Raw genomic sequence first — 24,625 nt, 5'->3', positions numbered from 1 at the left:
ACACAATGTTCTGAATTGTTCTTTTTTAAATTTTCCACTGTTCTTAGTATGTATATGATTAATTAGGTGTTATGATACTTATCAAAAAGATTCTCTTAAGTGTCTTGTTTTTATTTATCGAACTCAAGTACTTGTTTAACTGATTAAATATTCTGTTATAAATACGATGGTTAATTGCGGCAACTGGTTAGTGCCAGGGAGTGTAAGTTATTAATATGTTTAAGTAAGTACATTTTTTGACAATTTTCGATTTTAAACTATTTGAACAGGAGTTAAAAATAATATATTGGATTATTTTATTTTATGTTAATTTTTGTTAACTGTACTTATACTGATTGCAAATTAAGCGAACTAAAAGTAACATGATGAATATTATCAATTGAAATTCTTCTGATAAAAATATAGCAAGATGGGGAAATTGGGGTATTGTTCATTGATTCTTCTGCCTAGCCAAATAATTAAAACCTAATTAAGCCTAATTTAGCTCCGTTGAATTTGAAGCTAGTCCTTAAACTAAAAAAACGCATTAAATTTAGAAATTTTAATTGAAGATGTTTTTAAAAGGCATTTCAGAAATTTAAGACTTTTTTTGAACAGGGAATAAAAAAAATAACGTAAATACATTTTGTACGCAGTGTGTTAATATAGGATATTTCTTGGAAAGGAATTAAATAAATTCTTTTTTTTTTGATGATTTTGATCAGTACATTTTATATTTTGGCTCTCAAGTATTTTTATTTTTTAATATTGTAAATATTTGTGTACTTTTTGGATGAGTTTATCTTGATGGTGCTTAATATCAAATAAGTCTAATCTGTCAGTTTTTATATCCTTATATACATTTTTAATGTTAATTTTGCACTTAAAGTTATTTAAATTGATCTTTGTATTTAAATGAAGTGTTATTGTTGACAATCACATAACGAAAACATTTCAAAACCTATCGTATCCGATAAACAACTTAATAATGTATCGAGTAAATCGCTTAAGTATATATACATTTTTAATATGAAGCGCGTTATGTATATTATTTACCATCATATTGAAAGCACTTAAAATATTAATTTATTTAATTTTGTCTAATTTTTTCAGGCTATATTTTAATATTATGAAATGAGCTAATAATATTAATTTTATTATTTTACAGGTACATAGTAGTGGGGATCCTTTTCTGGGCTGCTACTATTGTAGTAGCAGATAAAAATCTCGATATCCCGTTTCCATATAATTGCTCGACAAGAAGTCTTTGCTAGTATGTATTTAAACTTAATATGTAACATTATATATTTTATTATTTGGTTATTAACATACACATTTTATATACTCGCGCATTGTTTTACAAATATTTTCCATTTTTCTTATTTAGGTACAATAAGTTTATATGCATTTAATTTAATGCATTTGATTTAATACTAGGTTATTCAATAAGTTCACAAAACGGTAGAATATTGCATATTTCTTAAATTTTCATGTTTATATTAAAGTTAATTTTAAAATTTTAAAGATAACAAATTCTGGCCACAAATGCCGCATTGGTTAACCGTGATCATGATTATAATCTTCACTATAATGTTGAACCAAATCAAGAGAGTAAGAAGTGAAGTGAACCCCGCTCTTTGCCTCCAAAGCGAGTTTTTGTTTAGAAATTGGCCAAGAGACTGTTAGAATTATGGTTTTTGAATGCAAAAGGAATATTTATATTGATGTTATTAGTGTAACCTTTCGCCTTCAGACCACAGGCCTATCAACCCACTTAGACAGGAGCAACCTACTGGACATTGAACGTCCAAGATTATTGGAGAGAACAACATACTTCTGTCTTATCTGCACCATTTTTTTGCAAAATTCTTGTAATTTATCTATAAACAAAGTATTATTTATGTATATATATTCTTATATAATATTTTATAAGAATATTTTATTCTTTGTATTTCTTAGTAACAATAGAATCAAATACTATCCACTCTGATCATTTTATCACATTAAAAAGGCACTTTTTGAGAATAATTGGCATGAAGGTCTTAAATGTAAAGTCATAAAACAGGTATACCTGAAGACCTAATCATTTTATTGCGGTCTTCCTTAGAGTATCGATTCTTTGAGGTAAAGATAGGCAAAACCCTTCACAAATTAGTCAAAGCCAGCGTCTTTCAAGGTTCTACACTAGCCTCAGCCTGATATAATTTATTCATCTCATGTTAATAATATTTCCGTAGTCAGCCCATATACAGTCACAGTAGATACCGCTACAAATTCAACAAAATGTCCCGTTAAGTGGTTAAAATTCTTAAGGTTACAAATCATCCCCCAGAAAACCTAAGCCGTCATCTTTCACCGTCATAGAGACATTCGTGCTGATCAGTAATCAGAAAAGATAGAGTAATAGAGGGTCAACTCAATAGGGATCTTTGGCGAAAAGTTTTGCTTTGCCCAGATGGGGTTATATCGGCTATTCAAGTAATTTGATTGGCCAATTTAAATATACATCATAGAGAGCTGTAAAAAACAATTCAATGTGAAGACATTTGGTTCTTTGATAAAGTTTACCACGCAGGTGCGGCACGTGACAACCCTGACGTCACGTTTAATTGACCAATAAAATTTAAATAAAAAACAATTTAATTTCTGAAATAAATATATTAATTCAAGGAATTCAAGGAACGAAACAAATATAATCTGTAAAAATAAATATATCTATAAAATATAAATATTATATATATATATATATATATATATATAAAATCATGAACAAAGAACTTTGGAACAAATCAAAATTACTTTTTCAGTATTCCCCCTTTTCTATATTTGTTTAGTGCCATTAGTTTTATCTATTAGAGTAATATTCTGTCGGGAAAGTTATTTATGTAGTGTATAATTAAAAGGTTTTTAAATTTACATTGTCTAAAGATATTTGACAAAAATATGTTATATTATCGACGTAGTAATATAGCGGAATAAAAGTTTAAAATAAAGAGACCTACTGACAGTATAACAAAACAATTTTCTGGGGCATAAGATATTGCCTTGACTCGTTTATTCGTATGGGAACATCTGGAATTGAAGTTATAGAGTCATCCCTCGTTAGTATAGAAAGTAAATTATAAATTATAAAATTGTAAAGAGCCCTTATGTTCATCTTGTTCACAGTTTCCTAAAGGCCAATGAGATGAACAAAATTAACTTATGTTGAGCGCTTCGAATTGTTTCTAAAACATACTAGCCGAGGATGTATATTCTTGAATCCATGAGCTGGATCAAAAAAACTATCTTGGTTAAGTAGCCTTAAGTCAATATATTTATTTGGATAATTGTACTTTTTTTCTTTAATGAAATGAACCCCTCAAGGTAGTTATTAAACTGATGATACAAATTTTACACCAAAATATCCTCTCTGATTAGATTTGCATTCAGGAGCTATTATTTTATTGGAGTTGCAACTATTAATCCAAGAAGAAAAGTATATAGCCGTTTGCATAGCTTCTTTCACATGATTAATTTCTAAAACTAAAAAAATAAATATTTGATATTTATATATATGAATAAACTTACCCCAACTTACAACAACAAAACATGCTGTAACGATCACAAACTTCTTTGATACTTAATCCAATCGGTTTGGGATTTTTAACATTATCAACCATCTTTTAATGACAGCCAAATACTTCTTAGCACGAAAACCATTCCGCATTTCTTTACTATCTGCGCATCCGGATATATAACATTTCCTTGATCGGTAATTCATTTTATTTTTTTACCTACGACTTATATATACTAACTATTTAAAAATTTAATCTCTAAACGCGCCATTCCTTATGTCAGCCATACTGAAGACAACAAACTTACCATAGAAATAAAGTGAACCAACCAGAGCTCGTCGTGGCTTATGGCGTAGCGATTAAAGCAAGTAATAAATTAAATGTAGCGACATCTAGATGTTGGACGTCGCGAAACATTTCCCCAAATTATCCTATAAATTTAAATCTTGTGAGAAAATCAGCAAAATAGTGATGTTCATCATATGAGATTATACTAAAAATAATTTCACGAACTTATTGAATGATTACCGTAATATATTGAACAATATAATATTTCAATAAAAATAAAATAGTCATATTTACTGATATTACGTAATTTTTTTTTTTAAATATTATAAGCTTTATTTTCTTTCCACTTTATTGAATAATAAAACAATATTTGCTTAACAAATATTCCAAAATTACATAATATATTTAATATAAACACTTTATTCTTGATAAGTACCTTTTTAAGTTATATTGATAGTATTTGAATTAGTGGCCTAATTAATTCTGTTCGATGATCTAGTGAACTAAGGTTCAGACTTCCAAACGAAAACGAAGAATATAACGCCAAATTTGAATCCGCAAACGAGAATGGATTGAACTTCAGCCTGTCGAACTTGAAAGGAAACGAATTGACTCTGTTCATCGGCGGTGTGGAGAACAACAGATTCCGGGTCATAATCGAAGAACCAGATCATCACAGATATAAATTGGAACATGTTCTTGAAAAAGATCCAGTCACTACAAGGTAGATACCAATAAAATGTTAATTTAAAAAATGACAAATACATCTTTTAGTTTGAAAGTAGACGAATCCGATGATTCTTCGGTGACAGCTTCGGATGACTTTGGCAACAAAGTTGTAGTTCGTCTTCAGCCATTGTTCATTGAATTTTATCATAACGATGTTTTGGAGACGGTCTTGGAAGGAAATAGAATTATTATGCAAGATGTAAGTATGTCATAGTGATATATTAGTATTTAGATTTTATTTTTTTTTACTCTTTGTGATTCCACAATCTGCCCTATAGGCAATAAATATTTCTTATGTCTATATTATATATACATGGCATGTAGAAAATCACTTCATTAAGCGATCTCTCTCTCTCTCTCTCTTATTATAAAGCTTATTCTAAAGTCTATATATGTCCAGTAATCAGATCAGGTGGTGTTAAACGTTTTAGTCTACGCACTTCACTAGTATATTTAGCTGATTAGCGAGTATGTTGGGATGCACTGATACTCTTTCGAAGTACTTCACACAAACACGTTGAATTACGCTCGTTATAGGTTCTAGAGGAATATGGCGTTGTATCACTTTATTTGAAATATAGTACGGAGCATCAACAATGCCACGCAACACTTTATTTTGGAACCGTTGAATGATGGATATATTAGATTTGCTAGCGGTACCCCATAGTTGGATTCCATATGACCAAATAGGCTTGAGTATAGACTCATACAGCAATACCTTGTTATCTAATGGTAACTTGGATTTGCGCCCGATGAGCCAATACAATTAATATAATTTAAGTCCAAGTTGTTTTCATTTAGAGAGTATGTGCTTCTTCCAGGTTAAGCGTCTATCTAAGTGCATACCAAGATATTTAACATGCTCTACTTGGGGGGAGCTGACGATAATTTATTGGTGCGACATGTTCTTCTACGTAGGGTAAACGTTACATGAGTGGATTTTGTTTCATTGGTTTTAATGCGTCATGTCTTCAACCATAATTGTATTTGCTCCAGATGGGTTTGTAGGTTTATGGAAGCTGTGACTGTATCTTCATGGGATGCTAAGATTGCTGTGTAGTCTGCGTATATTGCCATAGTACTTATTTTTGTGGTGGGCAGATCGGCCGTATACAGAAGATACAGTACTGGACCCAGTACACTACCTTGTGGAACTCCTGAATATATGGGATTTAATTCGGTATGTTCATCGCCTTGATTTACAATAAAATGTCTATCAGTGAGACACGATTTTAGTAACCGATAGTCCGGATGAGGGAGAAGTTTCTTTAGTTTAACCTGCAAGTCCGTATGCCATACTTTGTTAAAAGCCTGAGATATATCTAGAAAAGCAGCCGAACAATATCTTTTGGCATTTAGGTCAGTGTTTATTTTGTTTACAGGTCTATGCACTTGTTCTATAGTCCAATGCTTATTGCGAAAGGCAAACTGATGTTCTGGAATAATTTTTCTTGTTTGTATTATATAGTTTAGCTTCTTTATGTATAGTCTCTCGAAAACTTTTGAGATTATCGGTTATAAACTTATAGGCCAGTAGAAGGTCACATCTTCTGGTATTTTTCTTGGTTTAAGAATTATTAATATTTCAGCTACCTTCCAGGTGCTAGGGAAGTAATTAATTCCTAGCATAGCATTAAATATAAATGTTAATAGTTTTATACCCTTTTCTGATAGTTCTTTTAAAACTCTACCAATAATTAAGTAACATTTAACTTTTTTGACCGTTAATTTCTCGTGCGGTAAGTCCATTTGAAATGGCGAATATAGAAAGCTAGTAATTTTATTTTCGACATCTTTAAGTGGCTGAGACTGGAAAGGTTTAAAACATTTTTTTAAGTGTTTTGAGAAAATGTCGGCCTTCTCTTTATAGCTTCTAGCCCAATTATTTTCGTTTCTTTTAATAGGTGGGTTATGCTGCTGGGGTCTCTTAAGCTTTTTTGTTGCTTTCCACAACGAATAGTCTGTAGCGTCAGTTGGTGTCAAGTTCTCTAGGTATTCTTGCATGCCTTGGTTTTGTTCATTTTGGATTAGTTCTTTCAGCTCTTTTATCGCCTTATTAAATTTCTTTTATTTTTTTGGGTCCTTTGCTGTTGCCAATTCCGTCGTAATCTATATATCTTTTTCTGTATTGTACATGATATATATGTATTTTTTCTTGGAAATGTTTCATTGTTAGGTCGCGTTTAGTCGCGGAATATACTGTTTCCTGTATATTTTTGGTAATGTTTATTGCTGCTATTTCTATAACAACTTCAGTTTGTAACGGTAAGTTTAGAGAGATGTTTCGGTCAAGTTTTCTCTAAATAAGGGCCAGTTAGTTCAAATTTCAATAAAATTTTCTATATAATTATGGGGTTAGTTATTCTAAAAAATTGATCTATACATTGTTCTGGATATTGATGTTTGAACTTTACTAGGTCATAAATTTTAGGCCATTTTTTATTTAATGATAATAAAAACATAAGTAGGTTAGCGTTACATTCAATAACATTATTGGGTGTAGTGTTTTTTTCTAACAGTGTATTGTAGTGTTAAAATTTAAAGACTTCCATTTATCATACAATTACTTATGGGTATGCCCTTAATTTTTTCAAGCTTGTTTCGATTTGTTAATGTTCTGTTTAAAATCATACTAAGGTTCTTTAAGAAATGTTATAAAATTCTCATTGCGATTTTCGATTAAAAAAAACCTTACTTTTCAAATTGCGATGTTCTCAATGAGCTGAATTGTCTATTTATAAGATAGATAATTTTTAGTTGGAACTCTTCTTTAAAAATACAGTACCCGTCATCAAAATATCAATTTTTTCGCCATTTTATTATAATCGCTGGATAATCAAGATATTATTATTACTTATCTCTTGATATTTTTTAATTATTCTAAAAGTATCTTGAAACTGAAAATGTATCTCATAAAACTCAATTCTATGTATGAAGAGAGTACCAGATAACTGACATACTAAAACAATAGTTTTGGAATTTCTTAAATTCTTTGATTAAGACCGTTGGAATGGATTTATTTTTTATAACTTCGATGCAAAAATTCCTTTTCTTCCTTCCCCTTTTCGTTTTTAGAGCAGCTCAATGTCGCTGGGATTTGATTTGTCATGATCTGGATAATTTTTACAGTGTTTAATACCTTCTTTATGGAGCAATTCCTCAAATTCTTCACAGTTAAACTTCGTAGGCTGTGTCGGCGTTTAAATATTTAAAACTCGAAAACCATCTTGGACATATTTGCTTTCCTAGAGCCTGATTAAAATACGCTTAGTTTTAGTACCACTTTAGCGAAAATAAAGAAGTAAAAGCTAATCTAACATATTTTATAGAGAGCAAATTATTATAATTCAAGGTTTATAATTCAACAAACGTTTTAAGGGAATTAAACTACTGGCGAGGGTAACATAACATAATTTTCGTTGTTAGAGCAGCTCAATATCCTGGAATTTAACTGTTATGATCTGGATAATTTTACAGTGTTTAATACCTTCTTTATGGAGCAATTCCTCAAATTCTTCACAGTTAAACTTCGTAGGCTGTGTCGGCGTTTAAATATTTAAAACTCGAAAACCATCTTGGACATATTTGCTTTCCTAGAGCCTGATTAAAATACGCTTAGTTTTAGTACCACTTTAGCGAAAATAAAGAAGTAAAAGCTAATCTAACATATTTTATAGAGAGCAAATTATTATAATTCAAGGTTTATAATTCAACAAACGTTTTAAGGGAATTAAACTACTGGCGAGGGTAACATAACATAATTTTCGTTGTTAGAGCAGCTCAATATCCTGGAATTTAACTGTTATGATCTGGATAATTTTTACAGAGTTTAATACCTTCTTTATGGAGCAATTCTTCAAATTCTTCACCGTTAAACTTCGTAGGCTGTGTCGGCGTTTAAATATTTAAAACTCGAAAACCATCTTGGACATATTTGCTTTCCTAGAGCCTGATTAAAATACGCTTAGTTTTAGTACCACTTTAGCAAAAATAATGAAGTAAAAGCAAATCTAACATATTTTATAGAGAGCGAATTATTATAATTCAAGGTTTATAATTCAACAAAGGTTTTAAGAGAAATAAACTACTGGCGAGGGTAACAGAATATACATAATTTTTGTTGTTAGAGCAGCTCAATGTCCTGGGATTTAATTTGTTATGATCTGGATAATTTTACAGTGTTTAATACCTTCTTTATGGAGCAATTCCTCAAATTCTTCACAGTTAAACTTCGTAGGCTGTGTCGGCGTTTAAATATTTAAAACGCGAAAACCATCTTGGACATATTTGCTTTCCTAGAGCCTGATTAAAATACGTTTAGTTTTAGTACCACTTTAGCAAAAATAATGAAGTAAAAGCAAATCTAACATATTTTATAGAGAGCAAATTATTATAATTCAAGGTTTATAATTCAACAAACGTTTTAAGGGAATTAAACTACTGGCGAGGGTAACAGAATATACATAATTGTCGTTGTTAGAGCAGCTCAATGTCCTGGGATTTAATTTGTTATGAAATGGATAATTTTTACAGTGTTTAATACCTTCTTTATGGGGCAATTCCTTAAATTCTTCACCGTTAAACTTCCTAGGCTGTGTCAGCGTTTAAATATTTAAAACTCGAAAACCATGTTGGACATATTTGCTTTCCTAGAGCCTGATTAAAATACGTTTAGTTTTAATACCACTTTAGCAAAAATAATGAAGTAAAAGCAAATCTAACATATTTTATAGAGAGCAAATTATTATAATTCAAGGTTTATAATTCAACAAAGGTTTTAAGAGAAATAAACTACTGGCGAGGGTAACAGAATATACATAATTTTCGTTGTTAGAGCAGCTCAATGTCCTGGGATTTAATTTGTTATGAACTGGATAATTTTTACAGTGTTTAATACCTTCTTTATGGAGCAATTCCCCAAATTCTTCACCGTTAAACTTCGTAGGCTGTGTCGGCGTTTAAATATTTAAAACTCGAAAACCATCTTGGACATATTTGCTTTCCTAGAGCCTGATTAAAATACGCTTAGTTTTAGTACCACTTTAGCGAAAATAAAGAAGTAAAAGCTAATCTAACATATTTTATAGAGAGCAAATTATTATAATTCAAGGTTTATAATTCAACAAACGTTTTAAGGGAATTAAACTACTGGCGAGGGTAACATAACATAATTTTCGTTGTTAGAGCAGCTCAATATCCTGGAATTTAACTGTTATGATCTGGATAATTTTTACAGAGTTTAATACCTTCTTTATGGAGCAATTCTTCAAATTCTTCACCGTTAAACTTCGTAGGCTGTGTCGGCGTTTAAATATTTAAAACTCGAAAACCATCTTGGACATATTTGCTTTCCTAGAGCCTGATTAAAATACGCTTAGTTTTAGTACCACTTTAGCAAAAATAATGAAGTAAAAGCAAATCTAACATATTTTATAGAGAGCGAATTATTATAATTCAAGGTTTATAATTCAACAAAGGTTTTAAGAGAAATAAACTACTGGCGAGGGTAACAGAATATACATAATTTTTGTTGTTAGAGCAGCTCAATGTCCTGGGATTTAATTTGTTATGATCTGGATAATTTTACAGTGTTTAATACCTTCTTTATGGAGCAATTCCTCAAATTCTTCACAGTTAAACTTCGTAGGCTGTGTCGGCGTTTAAATATTTAAAACGCGAAAACCATCTTGGACATATTTGCTTTCCTAGAGCCTGATTAAAATACGCTTAGTTTTAGTACCACTTTAGCAAAAATAATGAAGTAAAAGCAAATCTAACATATTTTATAGAGTGCAAATTATTATAATTCAAGGTTTATAATTCAACAAACGTTTTAAGGGAATTAAACTACTGGCGAGGGTAACAGAATATACATAATTGTCGTTGTTAGAGCAGCTCAATGTCCTGGGATTTAATTTGTTATGAAATGGATAATTTTTACAGTGTTTAATACCTTCTTTATGGGGCAATTCCTTAAATTCTTCACCGTTAAACTTCCTAGGCTGTGTCAGCGTTTAAATATTTAAAACTCGAAAACCATGTTGGACATATTTGCTTTCCTAGAGCCTGATTAAAATACGTTTAGTTTTAGTACCACTTTAGCAAAAATAATGAAGTAAAAGCAAATCTAACATATTTTATAGAGAGCGAATTATTATAATTCAAGGTTTATAATTCAACAAAGGTTTTAAGAGAAATAAACTACTGGCGAGGGTAACAGAATATACATAATTTTCGTTGTTAGAGCAGCTCAATGTCCTGGGATTTAATTTGTTATGAACTGGATAATTTTTACAGTGTTTAATACCTTCTTTATGGAGCAATTCCTTAAATTCTTCACCGTTAAACTTCGTAGGCTGTGTCAGCGTTTAAATATTTAAAACTCGAAAACCATGTTGGACATATTTGCTTTGCTAGAGCCTGATTAAAATACGTTTAATTTTAATACCACTTTAGCAAAAATAATGAAGTAAAAGCAAATCTAACATATTTTATAGAGAGCAAATTATTATAATTCAAGGTTTATAATTCAACAAAGGTTTTAAGGGAATTAAACTACTGGCGAGGGTAACAGAATATACATAATTGTCGTTGTTAGAGCAGCTCAATGTCCTGGGATTTAATTTGTTATGAACTGGATAATTTTTACAGTGTTTAATACCTTCTTTATGGAGCAATTCCTTAAATTCTTCACCGTTAAACTTCGTAGGCTGTGTCGGCGTTTAAATATTTAAAACTCGAAAACCATATTGGACATATTTGCTTTGCTAGAGTCTGATTAAAATACGTTTAGTTTTAATACCACTTTAGCAAAAATAATGAAGTAAAAGCAAATCTAACATATTTTATAGAGTGCAAATTATTATTATTTAGGTTTATAATTCAACAAAGGTTTTAAGGGAACTAAACTACTGGCGAGGGTAAAAGAATATACATAATTTTTATGTAAATATTTTATTATTTGCTTTTCAGAGTAACATTAGAATCAAAGGCTATCTACTATGATCATTTTGTCACATAAAAAATGCACTTATTGATAATAATTTTTATGCGATATTTTATTTTGTCATAATACTTTTCCCATGTCATAAATATTACGAAAAACAGTTAAATGGTTTTCTAAATTAGACCTTCCGATTAGACAAAAAGATATAGAGAAAAAAGGAGAAATATTACAAATTTCGTAAAGTCAATTTTAAACGACTTCCTTAAATATAAATAACTAAAGTTGCGTCGCAACATCCTGCCCGCCTTGAACCAATAGGTTCAAAAATAAAGAAATAAATAGTAATAATCAGAACACTTATAATTTTCCTAAATTTAAACCTACATAATTTTGTGAAACATAGGTCAGATATCGCTCTAAATTTTAAATGCCAAATATTACGATTTTTGGGAACAATATTTTATCTCTGTTTAATTATTTCCAGACTGAAGAAAATCAAGCCTTCACATTTTCAGTGAGATTTGTTGATGCAGATCGTTTGATGGGTCTTCACGAACACGCTGATGATCTTGCTTTACGTCATACAGCCGATTACAGCATCGATCCTTACAGGCTCAGAAACACCGATTATGGCACTACAAAGTACGATCTTAACACCACCGAATCTATGTATGGATCAGTACCTGTCATCTATGGATTTGGGTAAGAGAAGGTTTTGATTTTTATTTAAAGAAAATAATAGAGTGCTGTATTGTTACTTTTAAGCGAAATAAATATATACAGCATTATTCGTTTATTTTGTTACTATTTTTTATGTTTATGTGTTAACTTGTTACGTGTGGAACTGAAAAAAATTCCTAGATATAATCGTTATCTTTTAGAAAATATCTGATATCTGATATTTTATTCTATTAGTTTATTATAATGAGTTTAGATTAATCACTTTAGTTATTAAGGAGGTACTATTGTTTCATTGAATTACTGCTTTGGGATGTTCTAAGAAATGACTTGTGATTAGTTATGATTAGACTAAATTGAAGTGGACATTAAACAAGCCGTTTTGTTTATATTATGAATAATTCTATTCTTTTTAGATGTATTATTTAATATCTGTGGAAATTGACGTCTATGCTTTTGTGTTTCTACTTATTTATTTAGTCTTTGATTGTTTCTAATTTAAATTCTAATATCTATATAATTAATATTGTGTGAAAAATTATTATATGGCTTGTATAAAGAGCAGTTAGTTGATATATATGAAAATTCATGTTTTCTTTTATATTCATGAATTATGAAAACGTACTGAGTGTTATCTAATACGTTCTATAATTATTCTATAATCAGAGGCTTTAAATGTATATTATTAAAGAATATTTCGAGTATGCCTTGCATTTATTAACTTCTAGAATATGATTTTAGTATCTGATTGGATGAAAGAGGCAGTATTTGCTTTAATTTAATCTATAGCATAAATTGTAGTGTTTTTTCTTTATATATTTGCATACACTAAAATTAGCTTAAAAAATTCAAATATTTTTTAATTACAAGAAATTAATTACAAGTATTGTTGGCTAGTTACAAAATAGTATTAATAATTTAATAGTACAATTTGTTATAAATAAATAGAAATTATTATCCTTAAAAAATAAGATAAATATTTCTTTGGTCAAATTCATTATATGACATTGAGTTTATATGTTAATATCCAATATATCTGTATTATACTTTTTTTATAGAGAAAAATCTTCCGGAATATTCGTTCATAATGCCGCTGAAATGTTCATAGAAATTAATAATGATAGAAAATCCGCATACTTTATGGTAGATGGTGGTACTCTGGATGCCTTCATTTTACTGGGACCTACTTTGAAAGATACCATCAGACAGTATGTCGATCTAACAGGCAAACCTCATTTACCACAGGTTAGTATCGATAATATTATTTGGAATGTTGTACTTATCGATTATTTTTCAAGCTGTGGGCTTTGGGTTACCATCAATGCCGATGGGCTTACAACACAACTGAAGATGTTATGGAAACTATCGGCAATTTCGACAAATACGATTTTCCTTTGGACGTACTGTGGCTGGATATTGAATACACATCAGACAGACGATGGTTCACCTGGAACGCTTCCAGTTTTCCCGATCCTGTTGAAATGTTAAATTGGGTTGACAGTCAAGGTCATCGTAAATTGGTTCCCATCTCTGATCCCCATATTAAGGTTGACTTGGACTATGACATCTATAATGATTGCTTGGAGAACAACTATTTCGTGACTTACGAAAACGGGACTCCGTTTGTGGCCGAGTGTTGGCCTGGTGATACTAGCTGGGTAGACTTTTTGAATCCTGCTGCCAGAGATTATTACGCTAATTTGCATTTGTATGAAAATTTCCCCTCCACGCCGGCCTTGGGAGGTTACTGGAATGACATGAACGAGCCTACCTTGTTCGATAACTTGTACGAGAGAACCTTACCTTTTGATACCGTGCATTATGGAAATGTGAAACACCGTGACGTCCATAATATTTATGGAATGCTTCAGGTAGGATATTTCGAAATAGTTTTATAAATTTTATAGTTACTTCTTTTGAATAGTTGTCATTAAAATATGTTTGTAATCCATTTATTATTCCCAGATTTGTGAATTGAGTACTTAACATATTTATGAACAAGTTTTCTTGAAGATTTAATCATATCTAAGTGAGTTATTTCCAATTATTTGATAATTTTTAGTCATAAAAATATGTATGTCTTATTGTTATACATACTTGTTACTTTTTGGTACAACTTAAGAGTTTTTTCCAATTTAGGTGAATAAATTTTGGACATTTATTAAACCTTAAAAAAGAGCAAATATTACTATTAAGTTCATTTTTTATATATTGTGCCAAGAAAATGTTTGAGCCTTTTCTTAGTAAAATTCAGTTCACCAAATTGGTTTTATAACAGAGTGAATGAATGCATTTAAATTAAATATATTTCCTTATTATCGACAGTGTTTAGAAAGTTTAGAGCAGAACATGAGTTATTATTATTATTATATTGCTCAGAATAGAATAAAATAAGGGAAAATTCAATAAAACAACAAGAGAATTGAAGGAATTAATTAATAATGAACAAAACTAAGGAATACTTAAAAATGTTATAAAAAATAAAAAATATTTAGAAGGAACATTTAAAAAACCTAACGCCAATTAAATCAACGGAATATTCTCTCTGGAAAATAATGACAAAGTTTAAAAGGCCTCAACAACATAATCAAATCGTTAAATACAGTGATGATACTTGGGTCAGGAACGATAAAGAAAATGCGGAAGCTTTGTCTAAGCATCTAAAAAAGTATTTAATCCATTCCCGTCTGAAATATGCGTAGATGAGGAAAACTATATAGTTGACGTTCTTAACACTCATTGGTAAAATGAATAATAAAGAAGAGAAAATAAATCTACTGGATTTGGTCTAATAACTGGGAAAATCTTATAAGAATTCCGAGAAAAGTAGACCAAATTATTATGAATTTCAAAATAGGGAGAAAGTTGAGAAACTATACATTAAGAGGCTCAAACTAATCATCGTCCAGCCCGGAGCGTCAATTTGGCTTTCTTAACAAACACAGTATACTAGAACAAGTTCACATATTGCTAATCCAAATAAATAAAAACTTAAATGATAAAAAATATTGCTCGGCTGCATTTGTTGATATATCTCAAGATTTTGAGTATACTGGACTGTAAGTTAAACTGGAAACGCTGCTCCATTCCCATTTTCAGCTACTAAAATTGTTCCTCACGTATAGACAATTTATTGCGAATCAAGGCGCCCAATACACTCAACTACATCCAATATATTCAGGTGTTTCGCAGGGTAGTATCTTTGACCCACTATTATAATTCTTTGACCCACCGATCTTAAGAACTACCATTGTGGCAACATATGATTCAATATCAGCCATAAGGAACCTTTAAGGAAAATTCATTTGAAAAAAATCCAATTGTGGTTGAAAACATGACGTATTAAGGCGAATGAGACAAAATCTCTGATGTGATATTCATTCTGCATAGAAAGACTTGTTCCCCAGTAAATATTAATAGTTACGAACTCAAGTTACGGCAAGCAGATAATGTTAAATATCTGCGAATGCATTGAAAATCAATTATATTGTTTTGTCAACAATTTATGATTTTAAGATAAATTATAGTATAATTTTAAAATAATATTACCAATTATTAAAAAAATCTATTAATGTTACTTTTATTTCTTATGTTTAGTGTGCAAGGGTTGTACTTGAAAATATTCATATTAACTGTTTCAGACTATGTCGACTCATAAAGGATTGATGGCTCGTGATAAAGGACGACTGAGACCGTTCATCCTGTCCAGAGCTTATTTCGCTGGTAGCCAGAGATACGCGAACAAGTGGAGCGGCGATAATTGGGGATACTTTGATGACCTCAGATTTAGCGTCCCTATGACGTTGACCTCAAATCTTGTGGGCGTGGCCTTTTATGGCGCTGATATTCCCGGATTCTTTGGTACAGCCACCGAAGAATTACTTATTAAGTGGTATCAGGTAAGTTCATTTTTGTTTTTTACATACGGCGAAACCTTGATATAACGAAGGGAATTAGAAAATATTATGTTGGACTTATAATTGTTTAGTTTTCATTTTGTGACTCTTGATCAGAGAATAATATTGTTAATTATCATATTCAAAGCACGATTCAATTTCGTGATGGATTTGACCCCACCGTCAGTTCAACCACCATTTTTGAGCGTTACATGCATCTTTTATAGTAAAATTACGTTGATTAATTTTACCTTATTCTTCCTCGCCTTCTTTTGCTTGTTCATTAGCAACTGACAACTTAATGTGACAATTTTAACATCAATGAATTCTCTACATCCAGTTAAATCATCATCAAAGGTAACTAACTCTTCAAACTCAGCCTATTGGGAGGATGAATTCTTCAACTGTTTGCTGGGTCTTAGCAAGTTCGACGAGTAGTAAGCCATCGTTCTAATCATCATATGGAATTCTTCTATTTTTCTTAATCTCCTTATCAAGACTTTTAAGTCAATTTTTAAAAGCACCACAAGTTTTTACCGTTATGACACACACTCTGTTTCAAATGTATCTGCTACATGAAAAAATTACTGTTAGTGACGTAAAAAGAACAATAAAGAAAGAAAATAAATATATTGGATTTGGTTAAATAACTGTTTATATAGTCTTGGGAAGTGGACCAAATTATGATTTTCAAAACAAAGAAGAAGTATGTTGTACTTTACAGCCCTTGTATTTCACAAAATTTCTGTAACGTTTTGTTGTAGTTGCAATTAAATTACCATGGTTAAGAACATTTTTGATTTCAATTTCAGATTGGTGCTTGGTTGCCATTCTTCAGAGCTCACGCAGCTAATGGTTCGCCAAGAAGGGAACCTTTCCGCTTCTCCAACGAGACTCAAGCCTTGCTTCGGGAGGCGATGGGATTAAGGTACAAGCATCTCCCCTATTGGTACACACTATTCTACGAACACACCGAAACTGGTGATCCGATAGTTCGTCCGTTATTATATGAATATCCTGAAGATAAAAATGGATACGATCTCACCGACCAACTTTTAATCGGTACATTTTTTCAATGCCATATCGACATATTATTTTCATTGATTTTCTTAAAATTATTATAGGTAAAAATATTCTGGCTGCATCTGTGTACACATCCGAAGCTTCATCAGTTTCCGTATATTTCCCCGGTGAAAATCAGTATTGGTATCAAGTCACTGGTGATGTAGCCAAAGTTTATAAGGGCGGTAACTCTGTTGATATCAGCGTAGATCTTTCCTTCGTAAGTTGCTCGATATGGTTATTAAAAGAGAATGTAATTTAATATTTATTTATAGAGTCCCGTATTTTATCGCTCTGGTAGTATCATACCGAAGAAACCTAGAGTATTGAGATCAACAGCTGATATTAAGGATGATCCAATAGAATTGCATATCATACTTGACGAGGTAAGATATATATAAAAGTATATAAAAAATATTAATGTATATTAAAATATACTAATTTTTAGGAAGGAAGTGGTTTTGGTAGAATTTATCTTGATGACTACGAAAGCTTTGACTACACCAATGAAGATAAGTATTTGTATGCTGCACTTGAGTATACTGATAAACTGAAAACCCTTTATGTAACGTAAGTATTGTTATTTTTGTTTTTCTTTGAAAACATGTTGTTTCTTTTATTGTGATCGCATCTGATATACTTTTCGAACTCTATTAGTTTTCAAGTCTTGGAATCATTGAGAATAGGTCGCAAATTAGAGTTCAATAAAATCTAATTTTGGCCTTGATTATTATATTTTTCCACAAGAACAAAAGCAACTGCATCTTGGCTGATTCAGCTTATTACTTGAATCATGGTTGTTTCTGATTTTTTCTATATTTATGCCTAAACTAATTTAAACAATAATTAGAAAAAATATAATTTGTTTAAAAAAGTGTGATTTTTAAACAGAAAATCTTAAATAAAAAATAAAACTAAAAATGTAGGAAATCAATTAAACTAACGATATTTTATTGTTAATTTCAGGCCAATTGTTGATAGCAATTATACATCATTTGAAATCAAGGCTCAGTCTCTCCACCTATACAGGCGAAATGGTAAGTTTAGTAACATAATATCTTTTATTTTAACATAATGATAATTTAAATGAATAATAAATAATTAATTCGAATAATAAATAATTAATTCGAATAATAAATAACCGTATTATATATAAACTATAGTTGAAGTTCTTCCAATTTTACTATTTTTTCTCCTTTGTTTTAGATGATGATACCTACACTATTGAAGTTGTAGACCAAACTAAAGATGGCACTGATTTGAAAACAATCAATCTAGTAAATACATTCGTCGAGTTCTAAATACATTCTTAATAAATAATATTTGAAATTCAAAGTTTTTCTTCTTTCACATTTAATTTACTTAAAAAACGATTTCATTTTAAAAGAAAAAATTTGGTATATACAAATTATAATGCGACAAAATGGCATTTTCTACATTTATTACTTTTGATCTCTCATATGCCATCGTTTCGACTTCAATTATTTAAAAGTGGTGATTATATGTTAATCAGTAGATAAATCAACTATTTCCAGACGTTTTGGAAAGATCCAAAATGAGTGAAAATGGCTGCATGAATTGACTAAAGATTCTATTTGAAACGTTTCCAAAATGGTGTTTTCATTGCTTGTTGATCAAAAAGAGGATTTTTATATGGCTTATTGTCGCTAACGATGAAGAGCGGATCTACAACGCGAATCCCAAGCGCAAAAAATCCTGAGGCATGGTCTTTATGTTTGTGATTGTCCTAGGCAAGAGTTTAAAATCCGGTAAGGAAAATGGTCTCTATCAGGGCAGTAACCAGACTGGGTAAGACCTGATGTCTTCTGGGATGGTATCTAAGTTGGCCACTGACCAGTCCGTAGGTTTAATGCCGAGGACTGTGGTTCAGTGTTCATATTAAACAGTGGGTCTAGTCCAGATAAACCCTCGTTGATAAAAAGCAGACTTTAAAATAGATAAGTCCTGGGTTAGCGCAGGGGAGCTATCCATTTTGATACCAAAGCAGAATATTAATATCTATAAAGTTTATTCAGTATATTTTATTTATTTATAATCATTTAATTAATAAGAACAGTGAAAATATCTTGTGAATGAAACAAATAGGCTCACATACAAAAGATAAAATAGCTGCTTCACCAAGACATTGTCGTATGTTGACAAGTTGATGAGAACGATAGTTAACAGGTCAATTGAAAAGTCCCCGGCCTGACACATAGAGGGCGCTACTAGAACTAAATCCATATATTTTTTAGTTAGCCCTAACCCTCAAAAGATGCGTGTATAAATTTGACAGCTGTCGGATCATTAGTTTGCGAATTATAGCATTTTGAGTGAAGCAACTTTTGTTATTGTGAATAAATGGATAAAAAGGAATTTCGCGTGTTGATAAACTATTGATTTTTGAAGGGAAAAAATACAGTTGAAGCAAAAAATTGGTTTGATGCCGAGTTTACGTATACTGCCCCAGGAAAATCAACCATCAAAGAATGGTATGCTAAGTTTAGACGTGGTGAAATTAGCTCCGAAGACGGTGAACGCAGTGGACGTCCAAAAGAGGTTGTTACCGACGAAAACATTTAAAAAATCCAAAAAATGATTTTGAATTACCGTAACTTAAAATTGAATAAAATAGCAGACACTCTAAAGATGTCAACTGAGCGTGTACATCATATCATTCACAAATATTTAGGTATGAGGAAGTTTTGTGCAAAGTGGGTGCCGAGCGAGCTCACTGTCAACCAAAAACAACGACGAGTTAATGATTCGGAGCAGTGTTTGAAAATGATCAAGCATATTAAACCCGAGTTTTTGCGTCGATATGTGACAATGGATGAAACATGGCACCATCATTTCACTCCTAAGTCCAATTGACAGTCATCCTAGTGGACTGCACACGATGAACCCGCTACAAAGCGTAGGAAAACGCAACAGTCGGCTGGCAAGGTTATGGCGTCTGTATTTTGGGGGGCGCATGGAATAATTTTCATTGACTACCTTAAAAAAGGAAGGACCGTCAACAGCGACCATTACATAGCGTTATTGGACCGTTTGAACGACGAAATCGCCGGAAAACGGCCGCATTTGAAGAAAAAGAAAGTGCTGCTTCATCAAGATAATGCACCGTGTCAAAAATCCATGAATTGGGCTTCGAATTGCTTCCTCATCCACCGTATTCCCCAGATCTGGCCCCCAGCGACTATTTCCTGTTCTCAGATCTCAAAAGAATGTTCGCTGGGAAGAAATTTTCGTCGAATGAAGAGGTGATCGACGAAACTGAGGTTTATTTTGAAGCAAAGGACAAATCGTACTACAATAATAATATCGAAAAGTTAGAGGGTCGCTATAATCAGTGTATCACCCATGAAGGGAATTATCTTGAACAAAAAAAACTAATTTTGCCAAAAAAATGTGTTTTACTATGGTAGGTCGGATACTTTTCAATTGACCTATTAAGTGTTTGATGAGCTCCACTAAATCATTTATTCGACTTCCACTGACAGTTGAAACGACAGTCAACAACTAATGCATTGAAGCAAGCGATTAAAAAACGACTAGATTTGGATCAATAGGAAAAGTGTTGTTTTAAATAGCAACGACACCAGACCACAAATCTTTAGTGGCTCAGCAAATTAAAAAAAAATTGGCTGGGAATAATTGATTGACCTACCGTATAACCAGAACCTTGCTCTGTTTGATTGGTTCAAAAGAAGCTTGTGTAAATCATTTGGTGCAGTTTTTTGCCTAGAGTGCCTAGAGTGATTAATAATGATTTTATAAGAAATGTGGCAAAAGGTAATATATCAAAATGGCATAGTATTCCTGGATTAAATTCCCTTTTCTCAATGCACTATTGATATTTCAAATTGATTTTAGGTTTATTTATTGTCCATTATTTGATAGATTTATAAAAAACAGAACGTATTTGAATTTTCCAACGAATGTTAGTTATTAATACAGCGTATATTATTACAACGTTGAAATCCGCATACTGTTTTCTTATGTTTTTGCTCAAGAAATATTATTAAGGATACATAAAAATGAAAAGATTCCTACGATATTGTGATAAAACAGTATAGCAGAACACAAATTATCTGCAAAAGAAAACAGCTTAATCAGATAAATATTGATACTGTTGTTATGTGTCATTTTATATATATATATATATATATATATATATATATATATATATATATATATATATATATATATAAATATATATATATATATATATATATATATATATATATATATATATATATATAAATATATATATATATATATATATATATATATATATATATATATATATAAATATATATATATATATATATATATATATATATATATATATATATATATATATATATATATGTGTGTGTGTTTATCTGGACTTGGCCGAAAGTTTAACGTCAGCTCCGAACCACGGTCCTCAGCATTAAGCCTACCGACTGGCGAGTGACTAACTTTAGAAATCATCCCAGAAGACATCCGGTCTTACCAAGCCTGGTTACTGGCGTGACTGGGATCATTTCCTTGTCGGATTTTATACTCTTGCCTAGAACATTCACAAATTTTAAACAATCACAAACATAAATTTACGACAATGCCCCAGCAGGATTCGAACCCGCGGATATCGCAACAGTAGGAGGACCGGCTTTGTGTCATTTTGAAATTATAATAATAAAGTTAAACTTTAATTTAATCCATTTTTTAATTGAAACAAAAAATAATAATACTTAAGTTATATATTTTTTATTAATTAGATATTACACTCGATATGCTAAGTACAATCTTAATTAACAAATCAATTTATTACTACTGTTCTGTTGTACTTGCATTAATGAGGATTAACACATTAATATGTATTTCCCAAATTAGAATAAAACTAATCTACTTAAGCTAAAGTTAAGAATACACTTATACACTAAATTAGTTCGTATGGTTTGGTTCACATCGATCTTCTGATTTCCTGCGTGTTGTCCAGTAGCTGTATTGCTTTGACGTCGCTGCGATTTAGCAACCTTGTTTCATGTTTTAGGGCGAAATCTTGCATCGCTTGATGTATCCATTTGATTCCGAAGTCATGGCGCAGCTCTACTTTTATTATCTGTTTCAGCCGGTATTTTTGGTTCGACCGATTTTACTACTTTTTACCACTGACTGTTTTCAGTCGCTATTTTCATTGGAATGATTTTCTTACTATTTACTATCGACTGTTTCAGTCGTGTACTTTTAGTTACTATTTTTGGTTCTACTAGGTTCATTCGACTGATTTTTAACATTCTGGCTCTGTCGTCCTAGCCACGACTTGACAAAAATGTACCCAATTTATGCGTACATAAATTTATATGTAATATATAGCTTTATGATTTTTTTGCTATTTTGCTTGTAAATAACAATATATTGTATATTAATATAGCAGTATTTTGGAACGATATTTTTTAAGATTGTTAATGTAATAGGGGAAAAAGATTAAAATTGTGAATGATAAATAGTACCTTTGAGTGTTTTTATGGCAATAATAGGTAATATTTTGATTACTTTCTCGATTTTTGATAAAAAATATTTCTGTTCAATAATAAATAAAGCATTTACTATATTTAAAAAACCTCTAGTAGTTATTGTGCGATGATTTTTAATTATGTCATGGATTAGTTCTTTTCCCATGATATATACCTATAGTTTTTAGGTTTTGTTTAAGTTCCATTGTATTGTCTATATTTATTATAGTATATTATTTAGAAATAGTAATTAACACATTAAAATACGATAAAACATTTTTGGGGTATTATTCCATTCCATATCAAAATTCCATTTCTTTTTTACAGATACACAGAATATTCTAATATAAAAGTAATTCTACTTCGTTTAAAATGAAATTATAAATTGCATGTTAATAGTATTCAGTAATGATTTTTCCTTTACTTTTTTAAAGTTAGTACATGAGGGAATATGTACATCTTATTCAAAATAGTAATTACTATTTTCAGTCGCTAGTTTTTTGGCTATTATTTTTATTTTCTTACTAATGTTCCATATTTTTTCTGTCTCTGCTCAGTCTTCTTATTTTTGTCGGTGTTTGTCATCCAGGTCATGCCAGGCTCTGTCCTTATAGGTTCTCTTTACGTGCCTTGCGTCATTCAAGCCTTGTAAGTGCCCCAACTAAGTTTTATTCTTTTTTTAAAAGATTTTTGTTATTTTTTACTTCTCATCCTGACCATTTTTATTACACCTCTGATTCTACTGGAGTATTTCATATCTGCTGCTTGTATCTTACGTTTCTATCTCTTGGACTACCCTCAGAAATTTGGTTGGTCTGTAAATTGATTTGTATACTTCCATTTTAGTTTTACTTAATATTTCCTTTTTCTTGATGAATTTGCCAGTATTATTTATTATCTATTTATATTTATTGCTTCTGATTGGTGACGGGAGTATCACAATGACTGCCGTTTTGCTTTTATTCATTATAATTCTATATTCTTTTAGTATTATATTTTGTTTGTTTAAATTTCTATGTTTTTCTGTAGCTGTTCTGGCCTATCAATTATTATTATTACATCATCTGCAAAAGCTCCTACCGACGTTTCTTTTTTTTTTCATGTTTTATATTATATATATATATATATTATTGTATATATATATATATTATTGTATATATATATATATATATATATATATATATATATATATATTATCTAATAACATTTATTTGCTATTTCACCCATTAATATTATAAACAGGGTTGGACTTATATTTCCGGATTGTCTTAGTCCTGCTTGGGTTTTGAAGGATTTTGATCTCATGTTGGTTGCAGTTGAATTATTTTTACAATTTTATTATTTATAACTGTTTATTATTGTATAGTAATTCTCTTCTTACTCTGTTAAATACTGTTCCAAATCAATAAGCTACATATATGTTTTTTTTTGGGGGTTGAAATTTTCCAATATTTGTCTTGTACTAAATAAATGGTCTTGCATACTTGTTCTGACTTCAGACGATTTTCTATAATTATATCTTGACCCGATGCTTTTCTGTGCCTCAATTTTTTCAGTATAGTGCTTCTTTAATTTTTAATTCCTCTGTGCTCTCAGTTCTCTCAATTCTTGAAAGTATTTTTTAATTCTTCAATTATTATTATTTTTTTTCTTTTATGGCTCTATAATTATATGCTTTTTCTCTTTTGCAAGTTTTTAAAACTTTATGTTCTTTACTGGTTCCCTCCATCCTTCCTCCAAATTATACCCACGTTTCTTTTTTTTGCTTCCCCTATCTTTCGTGTTACTTTTGCTCTGCTTTTTGTATATTTCTGAGTTTTCAGTTAACTTTTCATTAAGACAGCTTCTTTTTTTGTTTTATTTCCGACCATCATGCTGTTTTTTTTTTTGGTCAGATCTTCTTTTGTTAGTACCGCAATTCAATTTCACTGCATATTAGATTAATCTGATAATTTCTGAAAAGTAAAAAAAAACTTTCTATTAATT

At 30.6% G+C, this 24,625-nt stretch overlaps 1 protein-coding gene across 1 annotated transcript; it reads left to right on the top strand.

The window, feature by feature from the left end:
- The first annotated feature begins 101 nt into the window (after window positions 1–101).
- On the top strand, window positions 102–18,470 carry LOC143190410 (neutral alpha-glucosidase C). The gene is made up of 14 exons (XM_076394670.1): window positions 102–223; window positions 1,148–1,252; window positions 4,324–4,548; window positions 4,599–4,752; window positions 11,984–12,201; window positions 13,236–13,422; window positions 13,476–14,048; window positions 15,819–16,076; window positions 16,886–17,135; window positions 17,198–17,355; window positions 17,411–17,521; window positions 17,584–17,705; window positions 18,102–18,172; window positions 18,342–18,470. Exons 1-14 carry the CDS (start codon window positions 216–218, stop codon window positions 18,434–18,436), a joined length of 2,535 nt encoding a protein of 844 aa, XP_076250785.1. The 5' UTR covers window positions 102–215; the 3' UTR covers window positions 18,437–18,470.
- The last annotated feature ends 6,155 nt before the right edge of the window (window positions 18,471–24,625 follow it).

The sequence above is a fragment of the Rhynchophorus ferrugineus genome, unplaced genomic scaffold, assembly GCF_030347505.1.
Source record: "Rhynchophorus ferrugineus isolate W39M unplaced genomic scaffold, kcgeb_rfMv2 rfM2, whole genome shotgun sequence".
Lineage (NCBI taxonomy): Eukaryota > Metazoa > Arthropoda > Insecta > Coleoptera > Curculionidae > Rhynchophorus > Rhynchophorus ferrugineus.
This window is presented reverse-complemented; position numbering and strand designations above follow the sequence as displayed.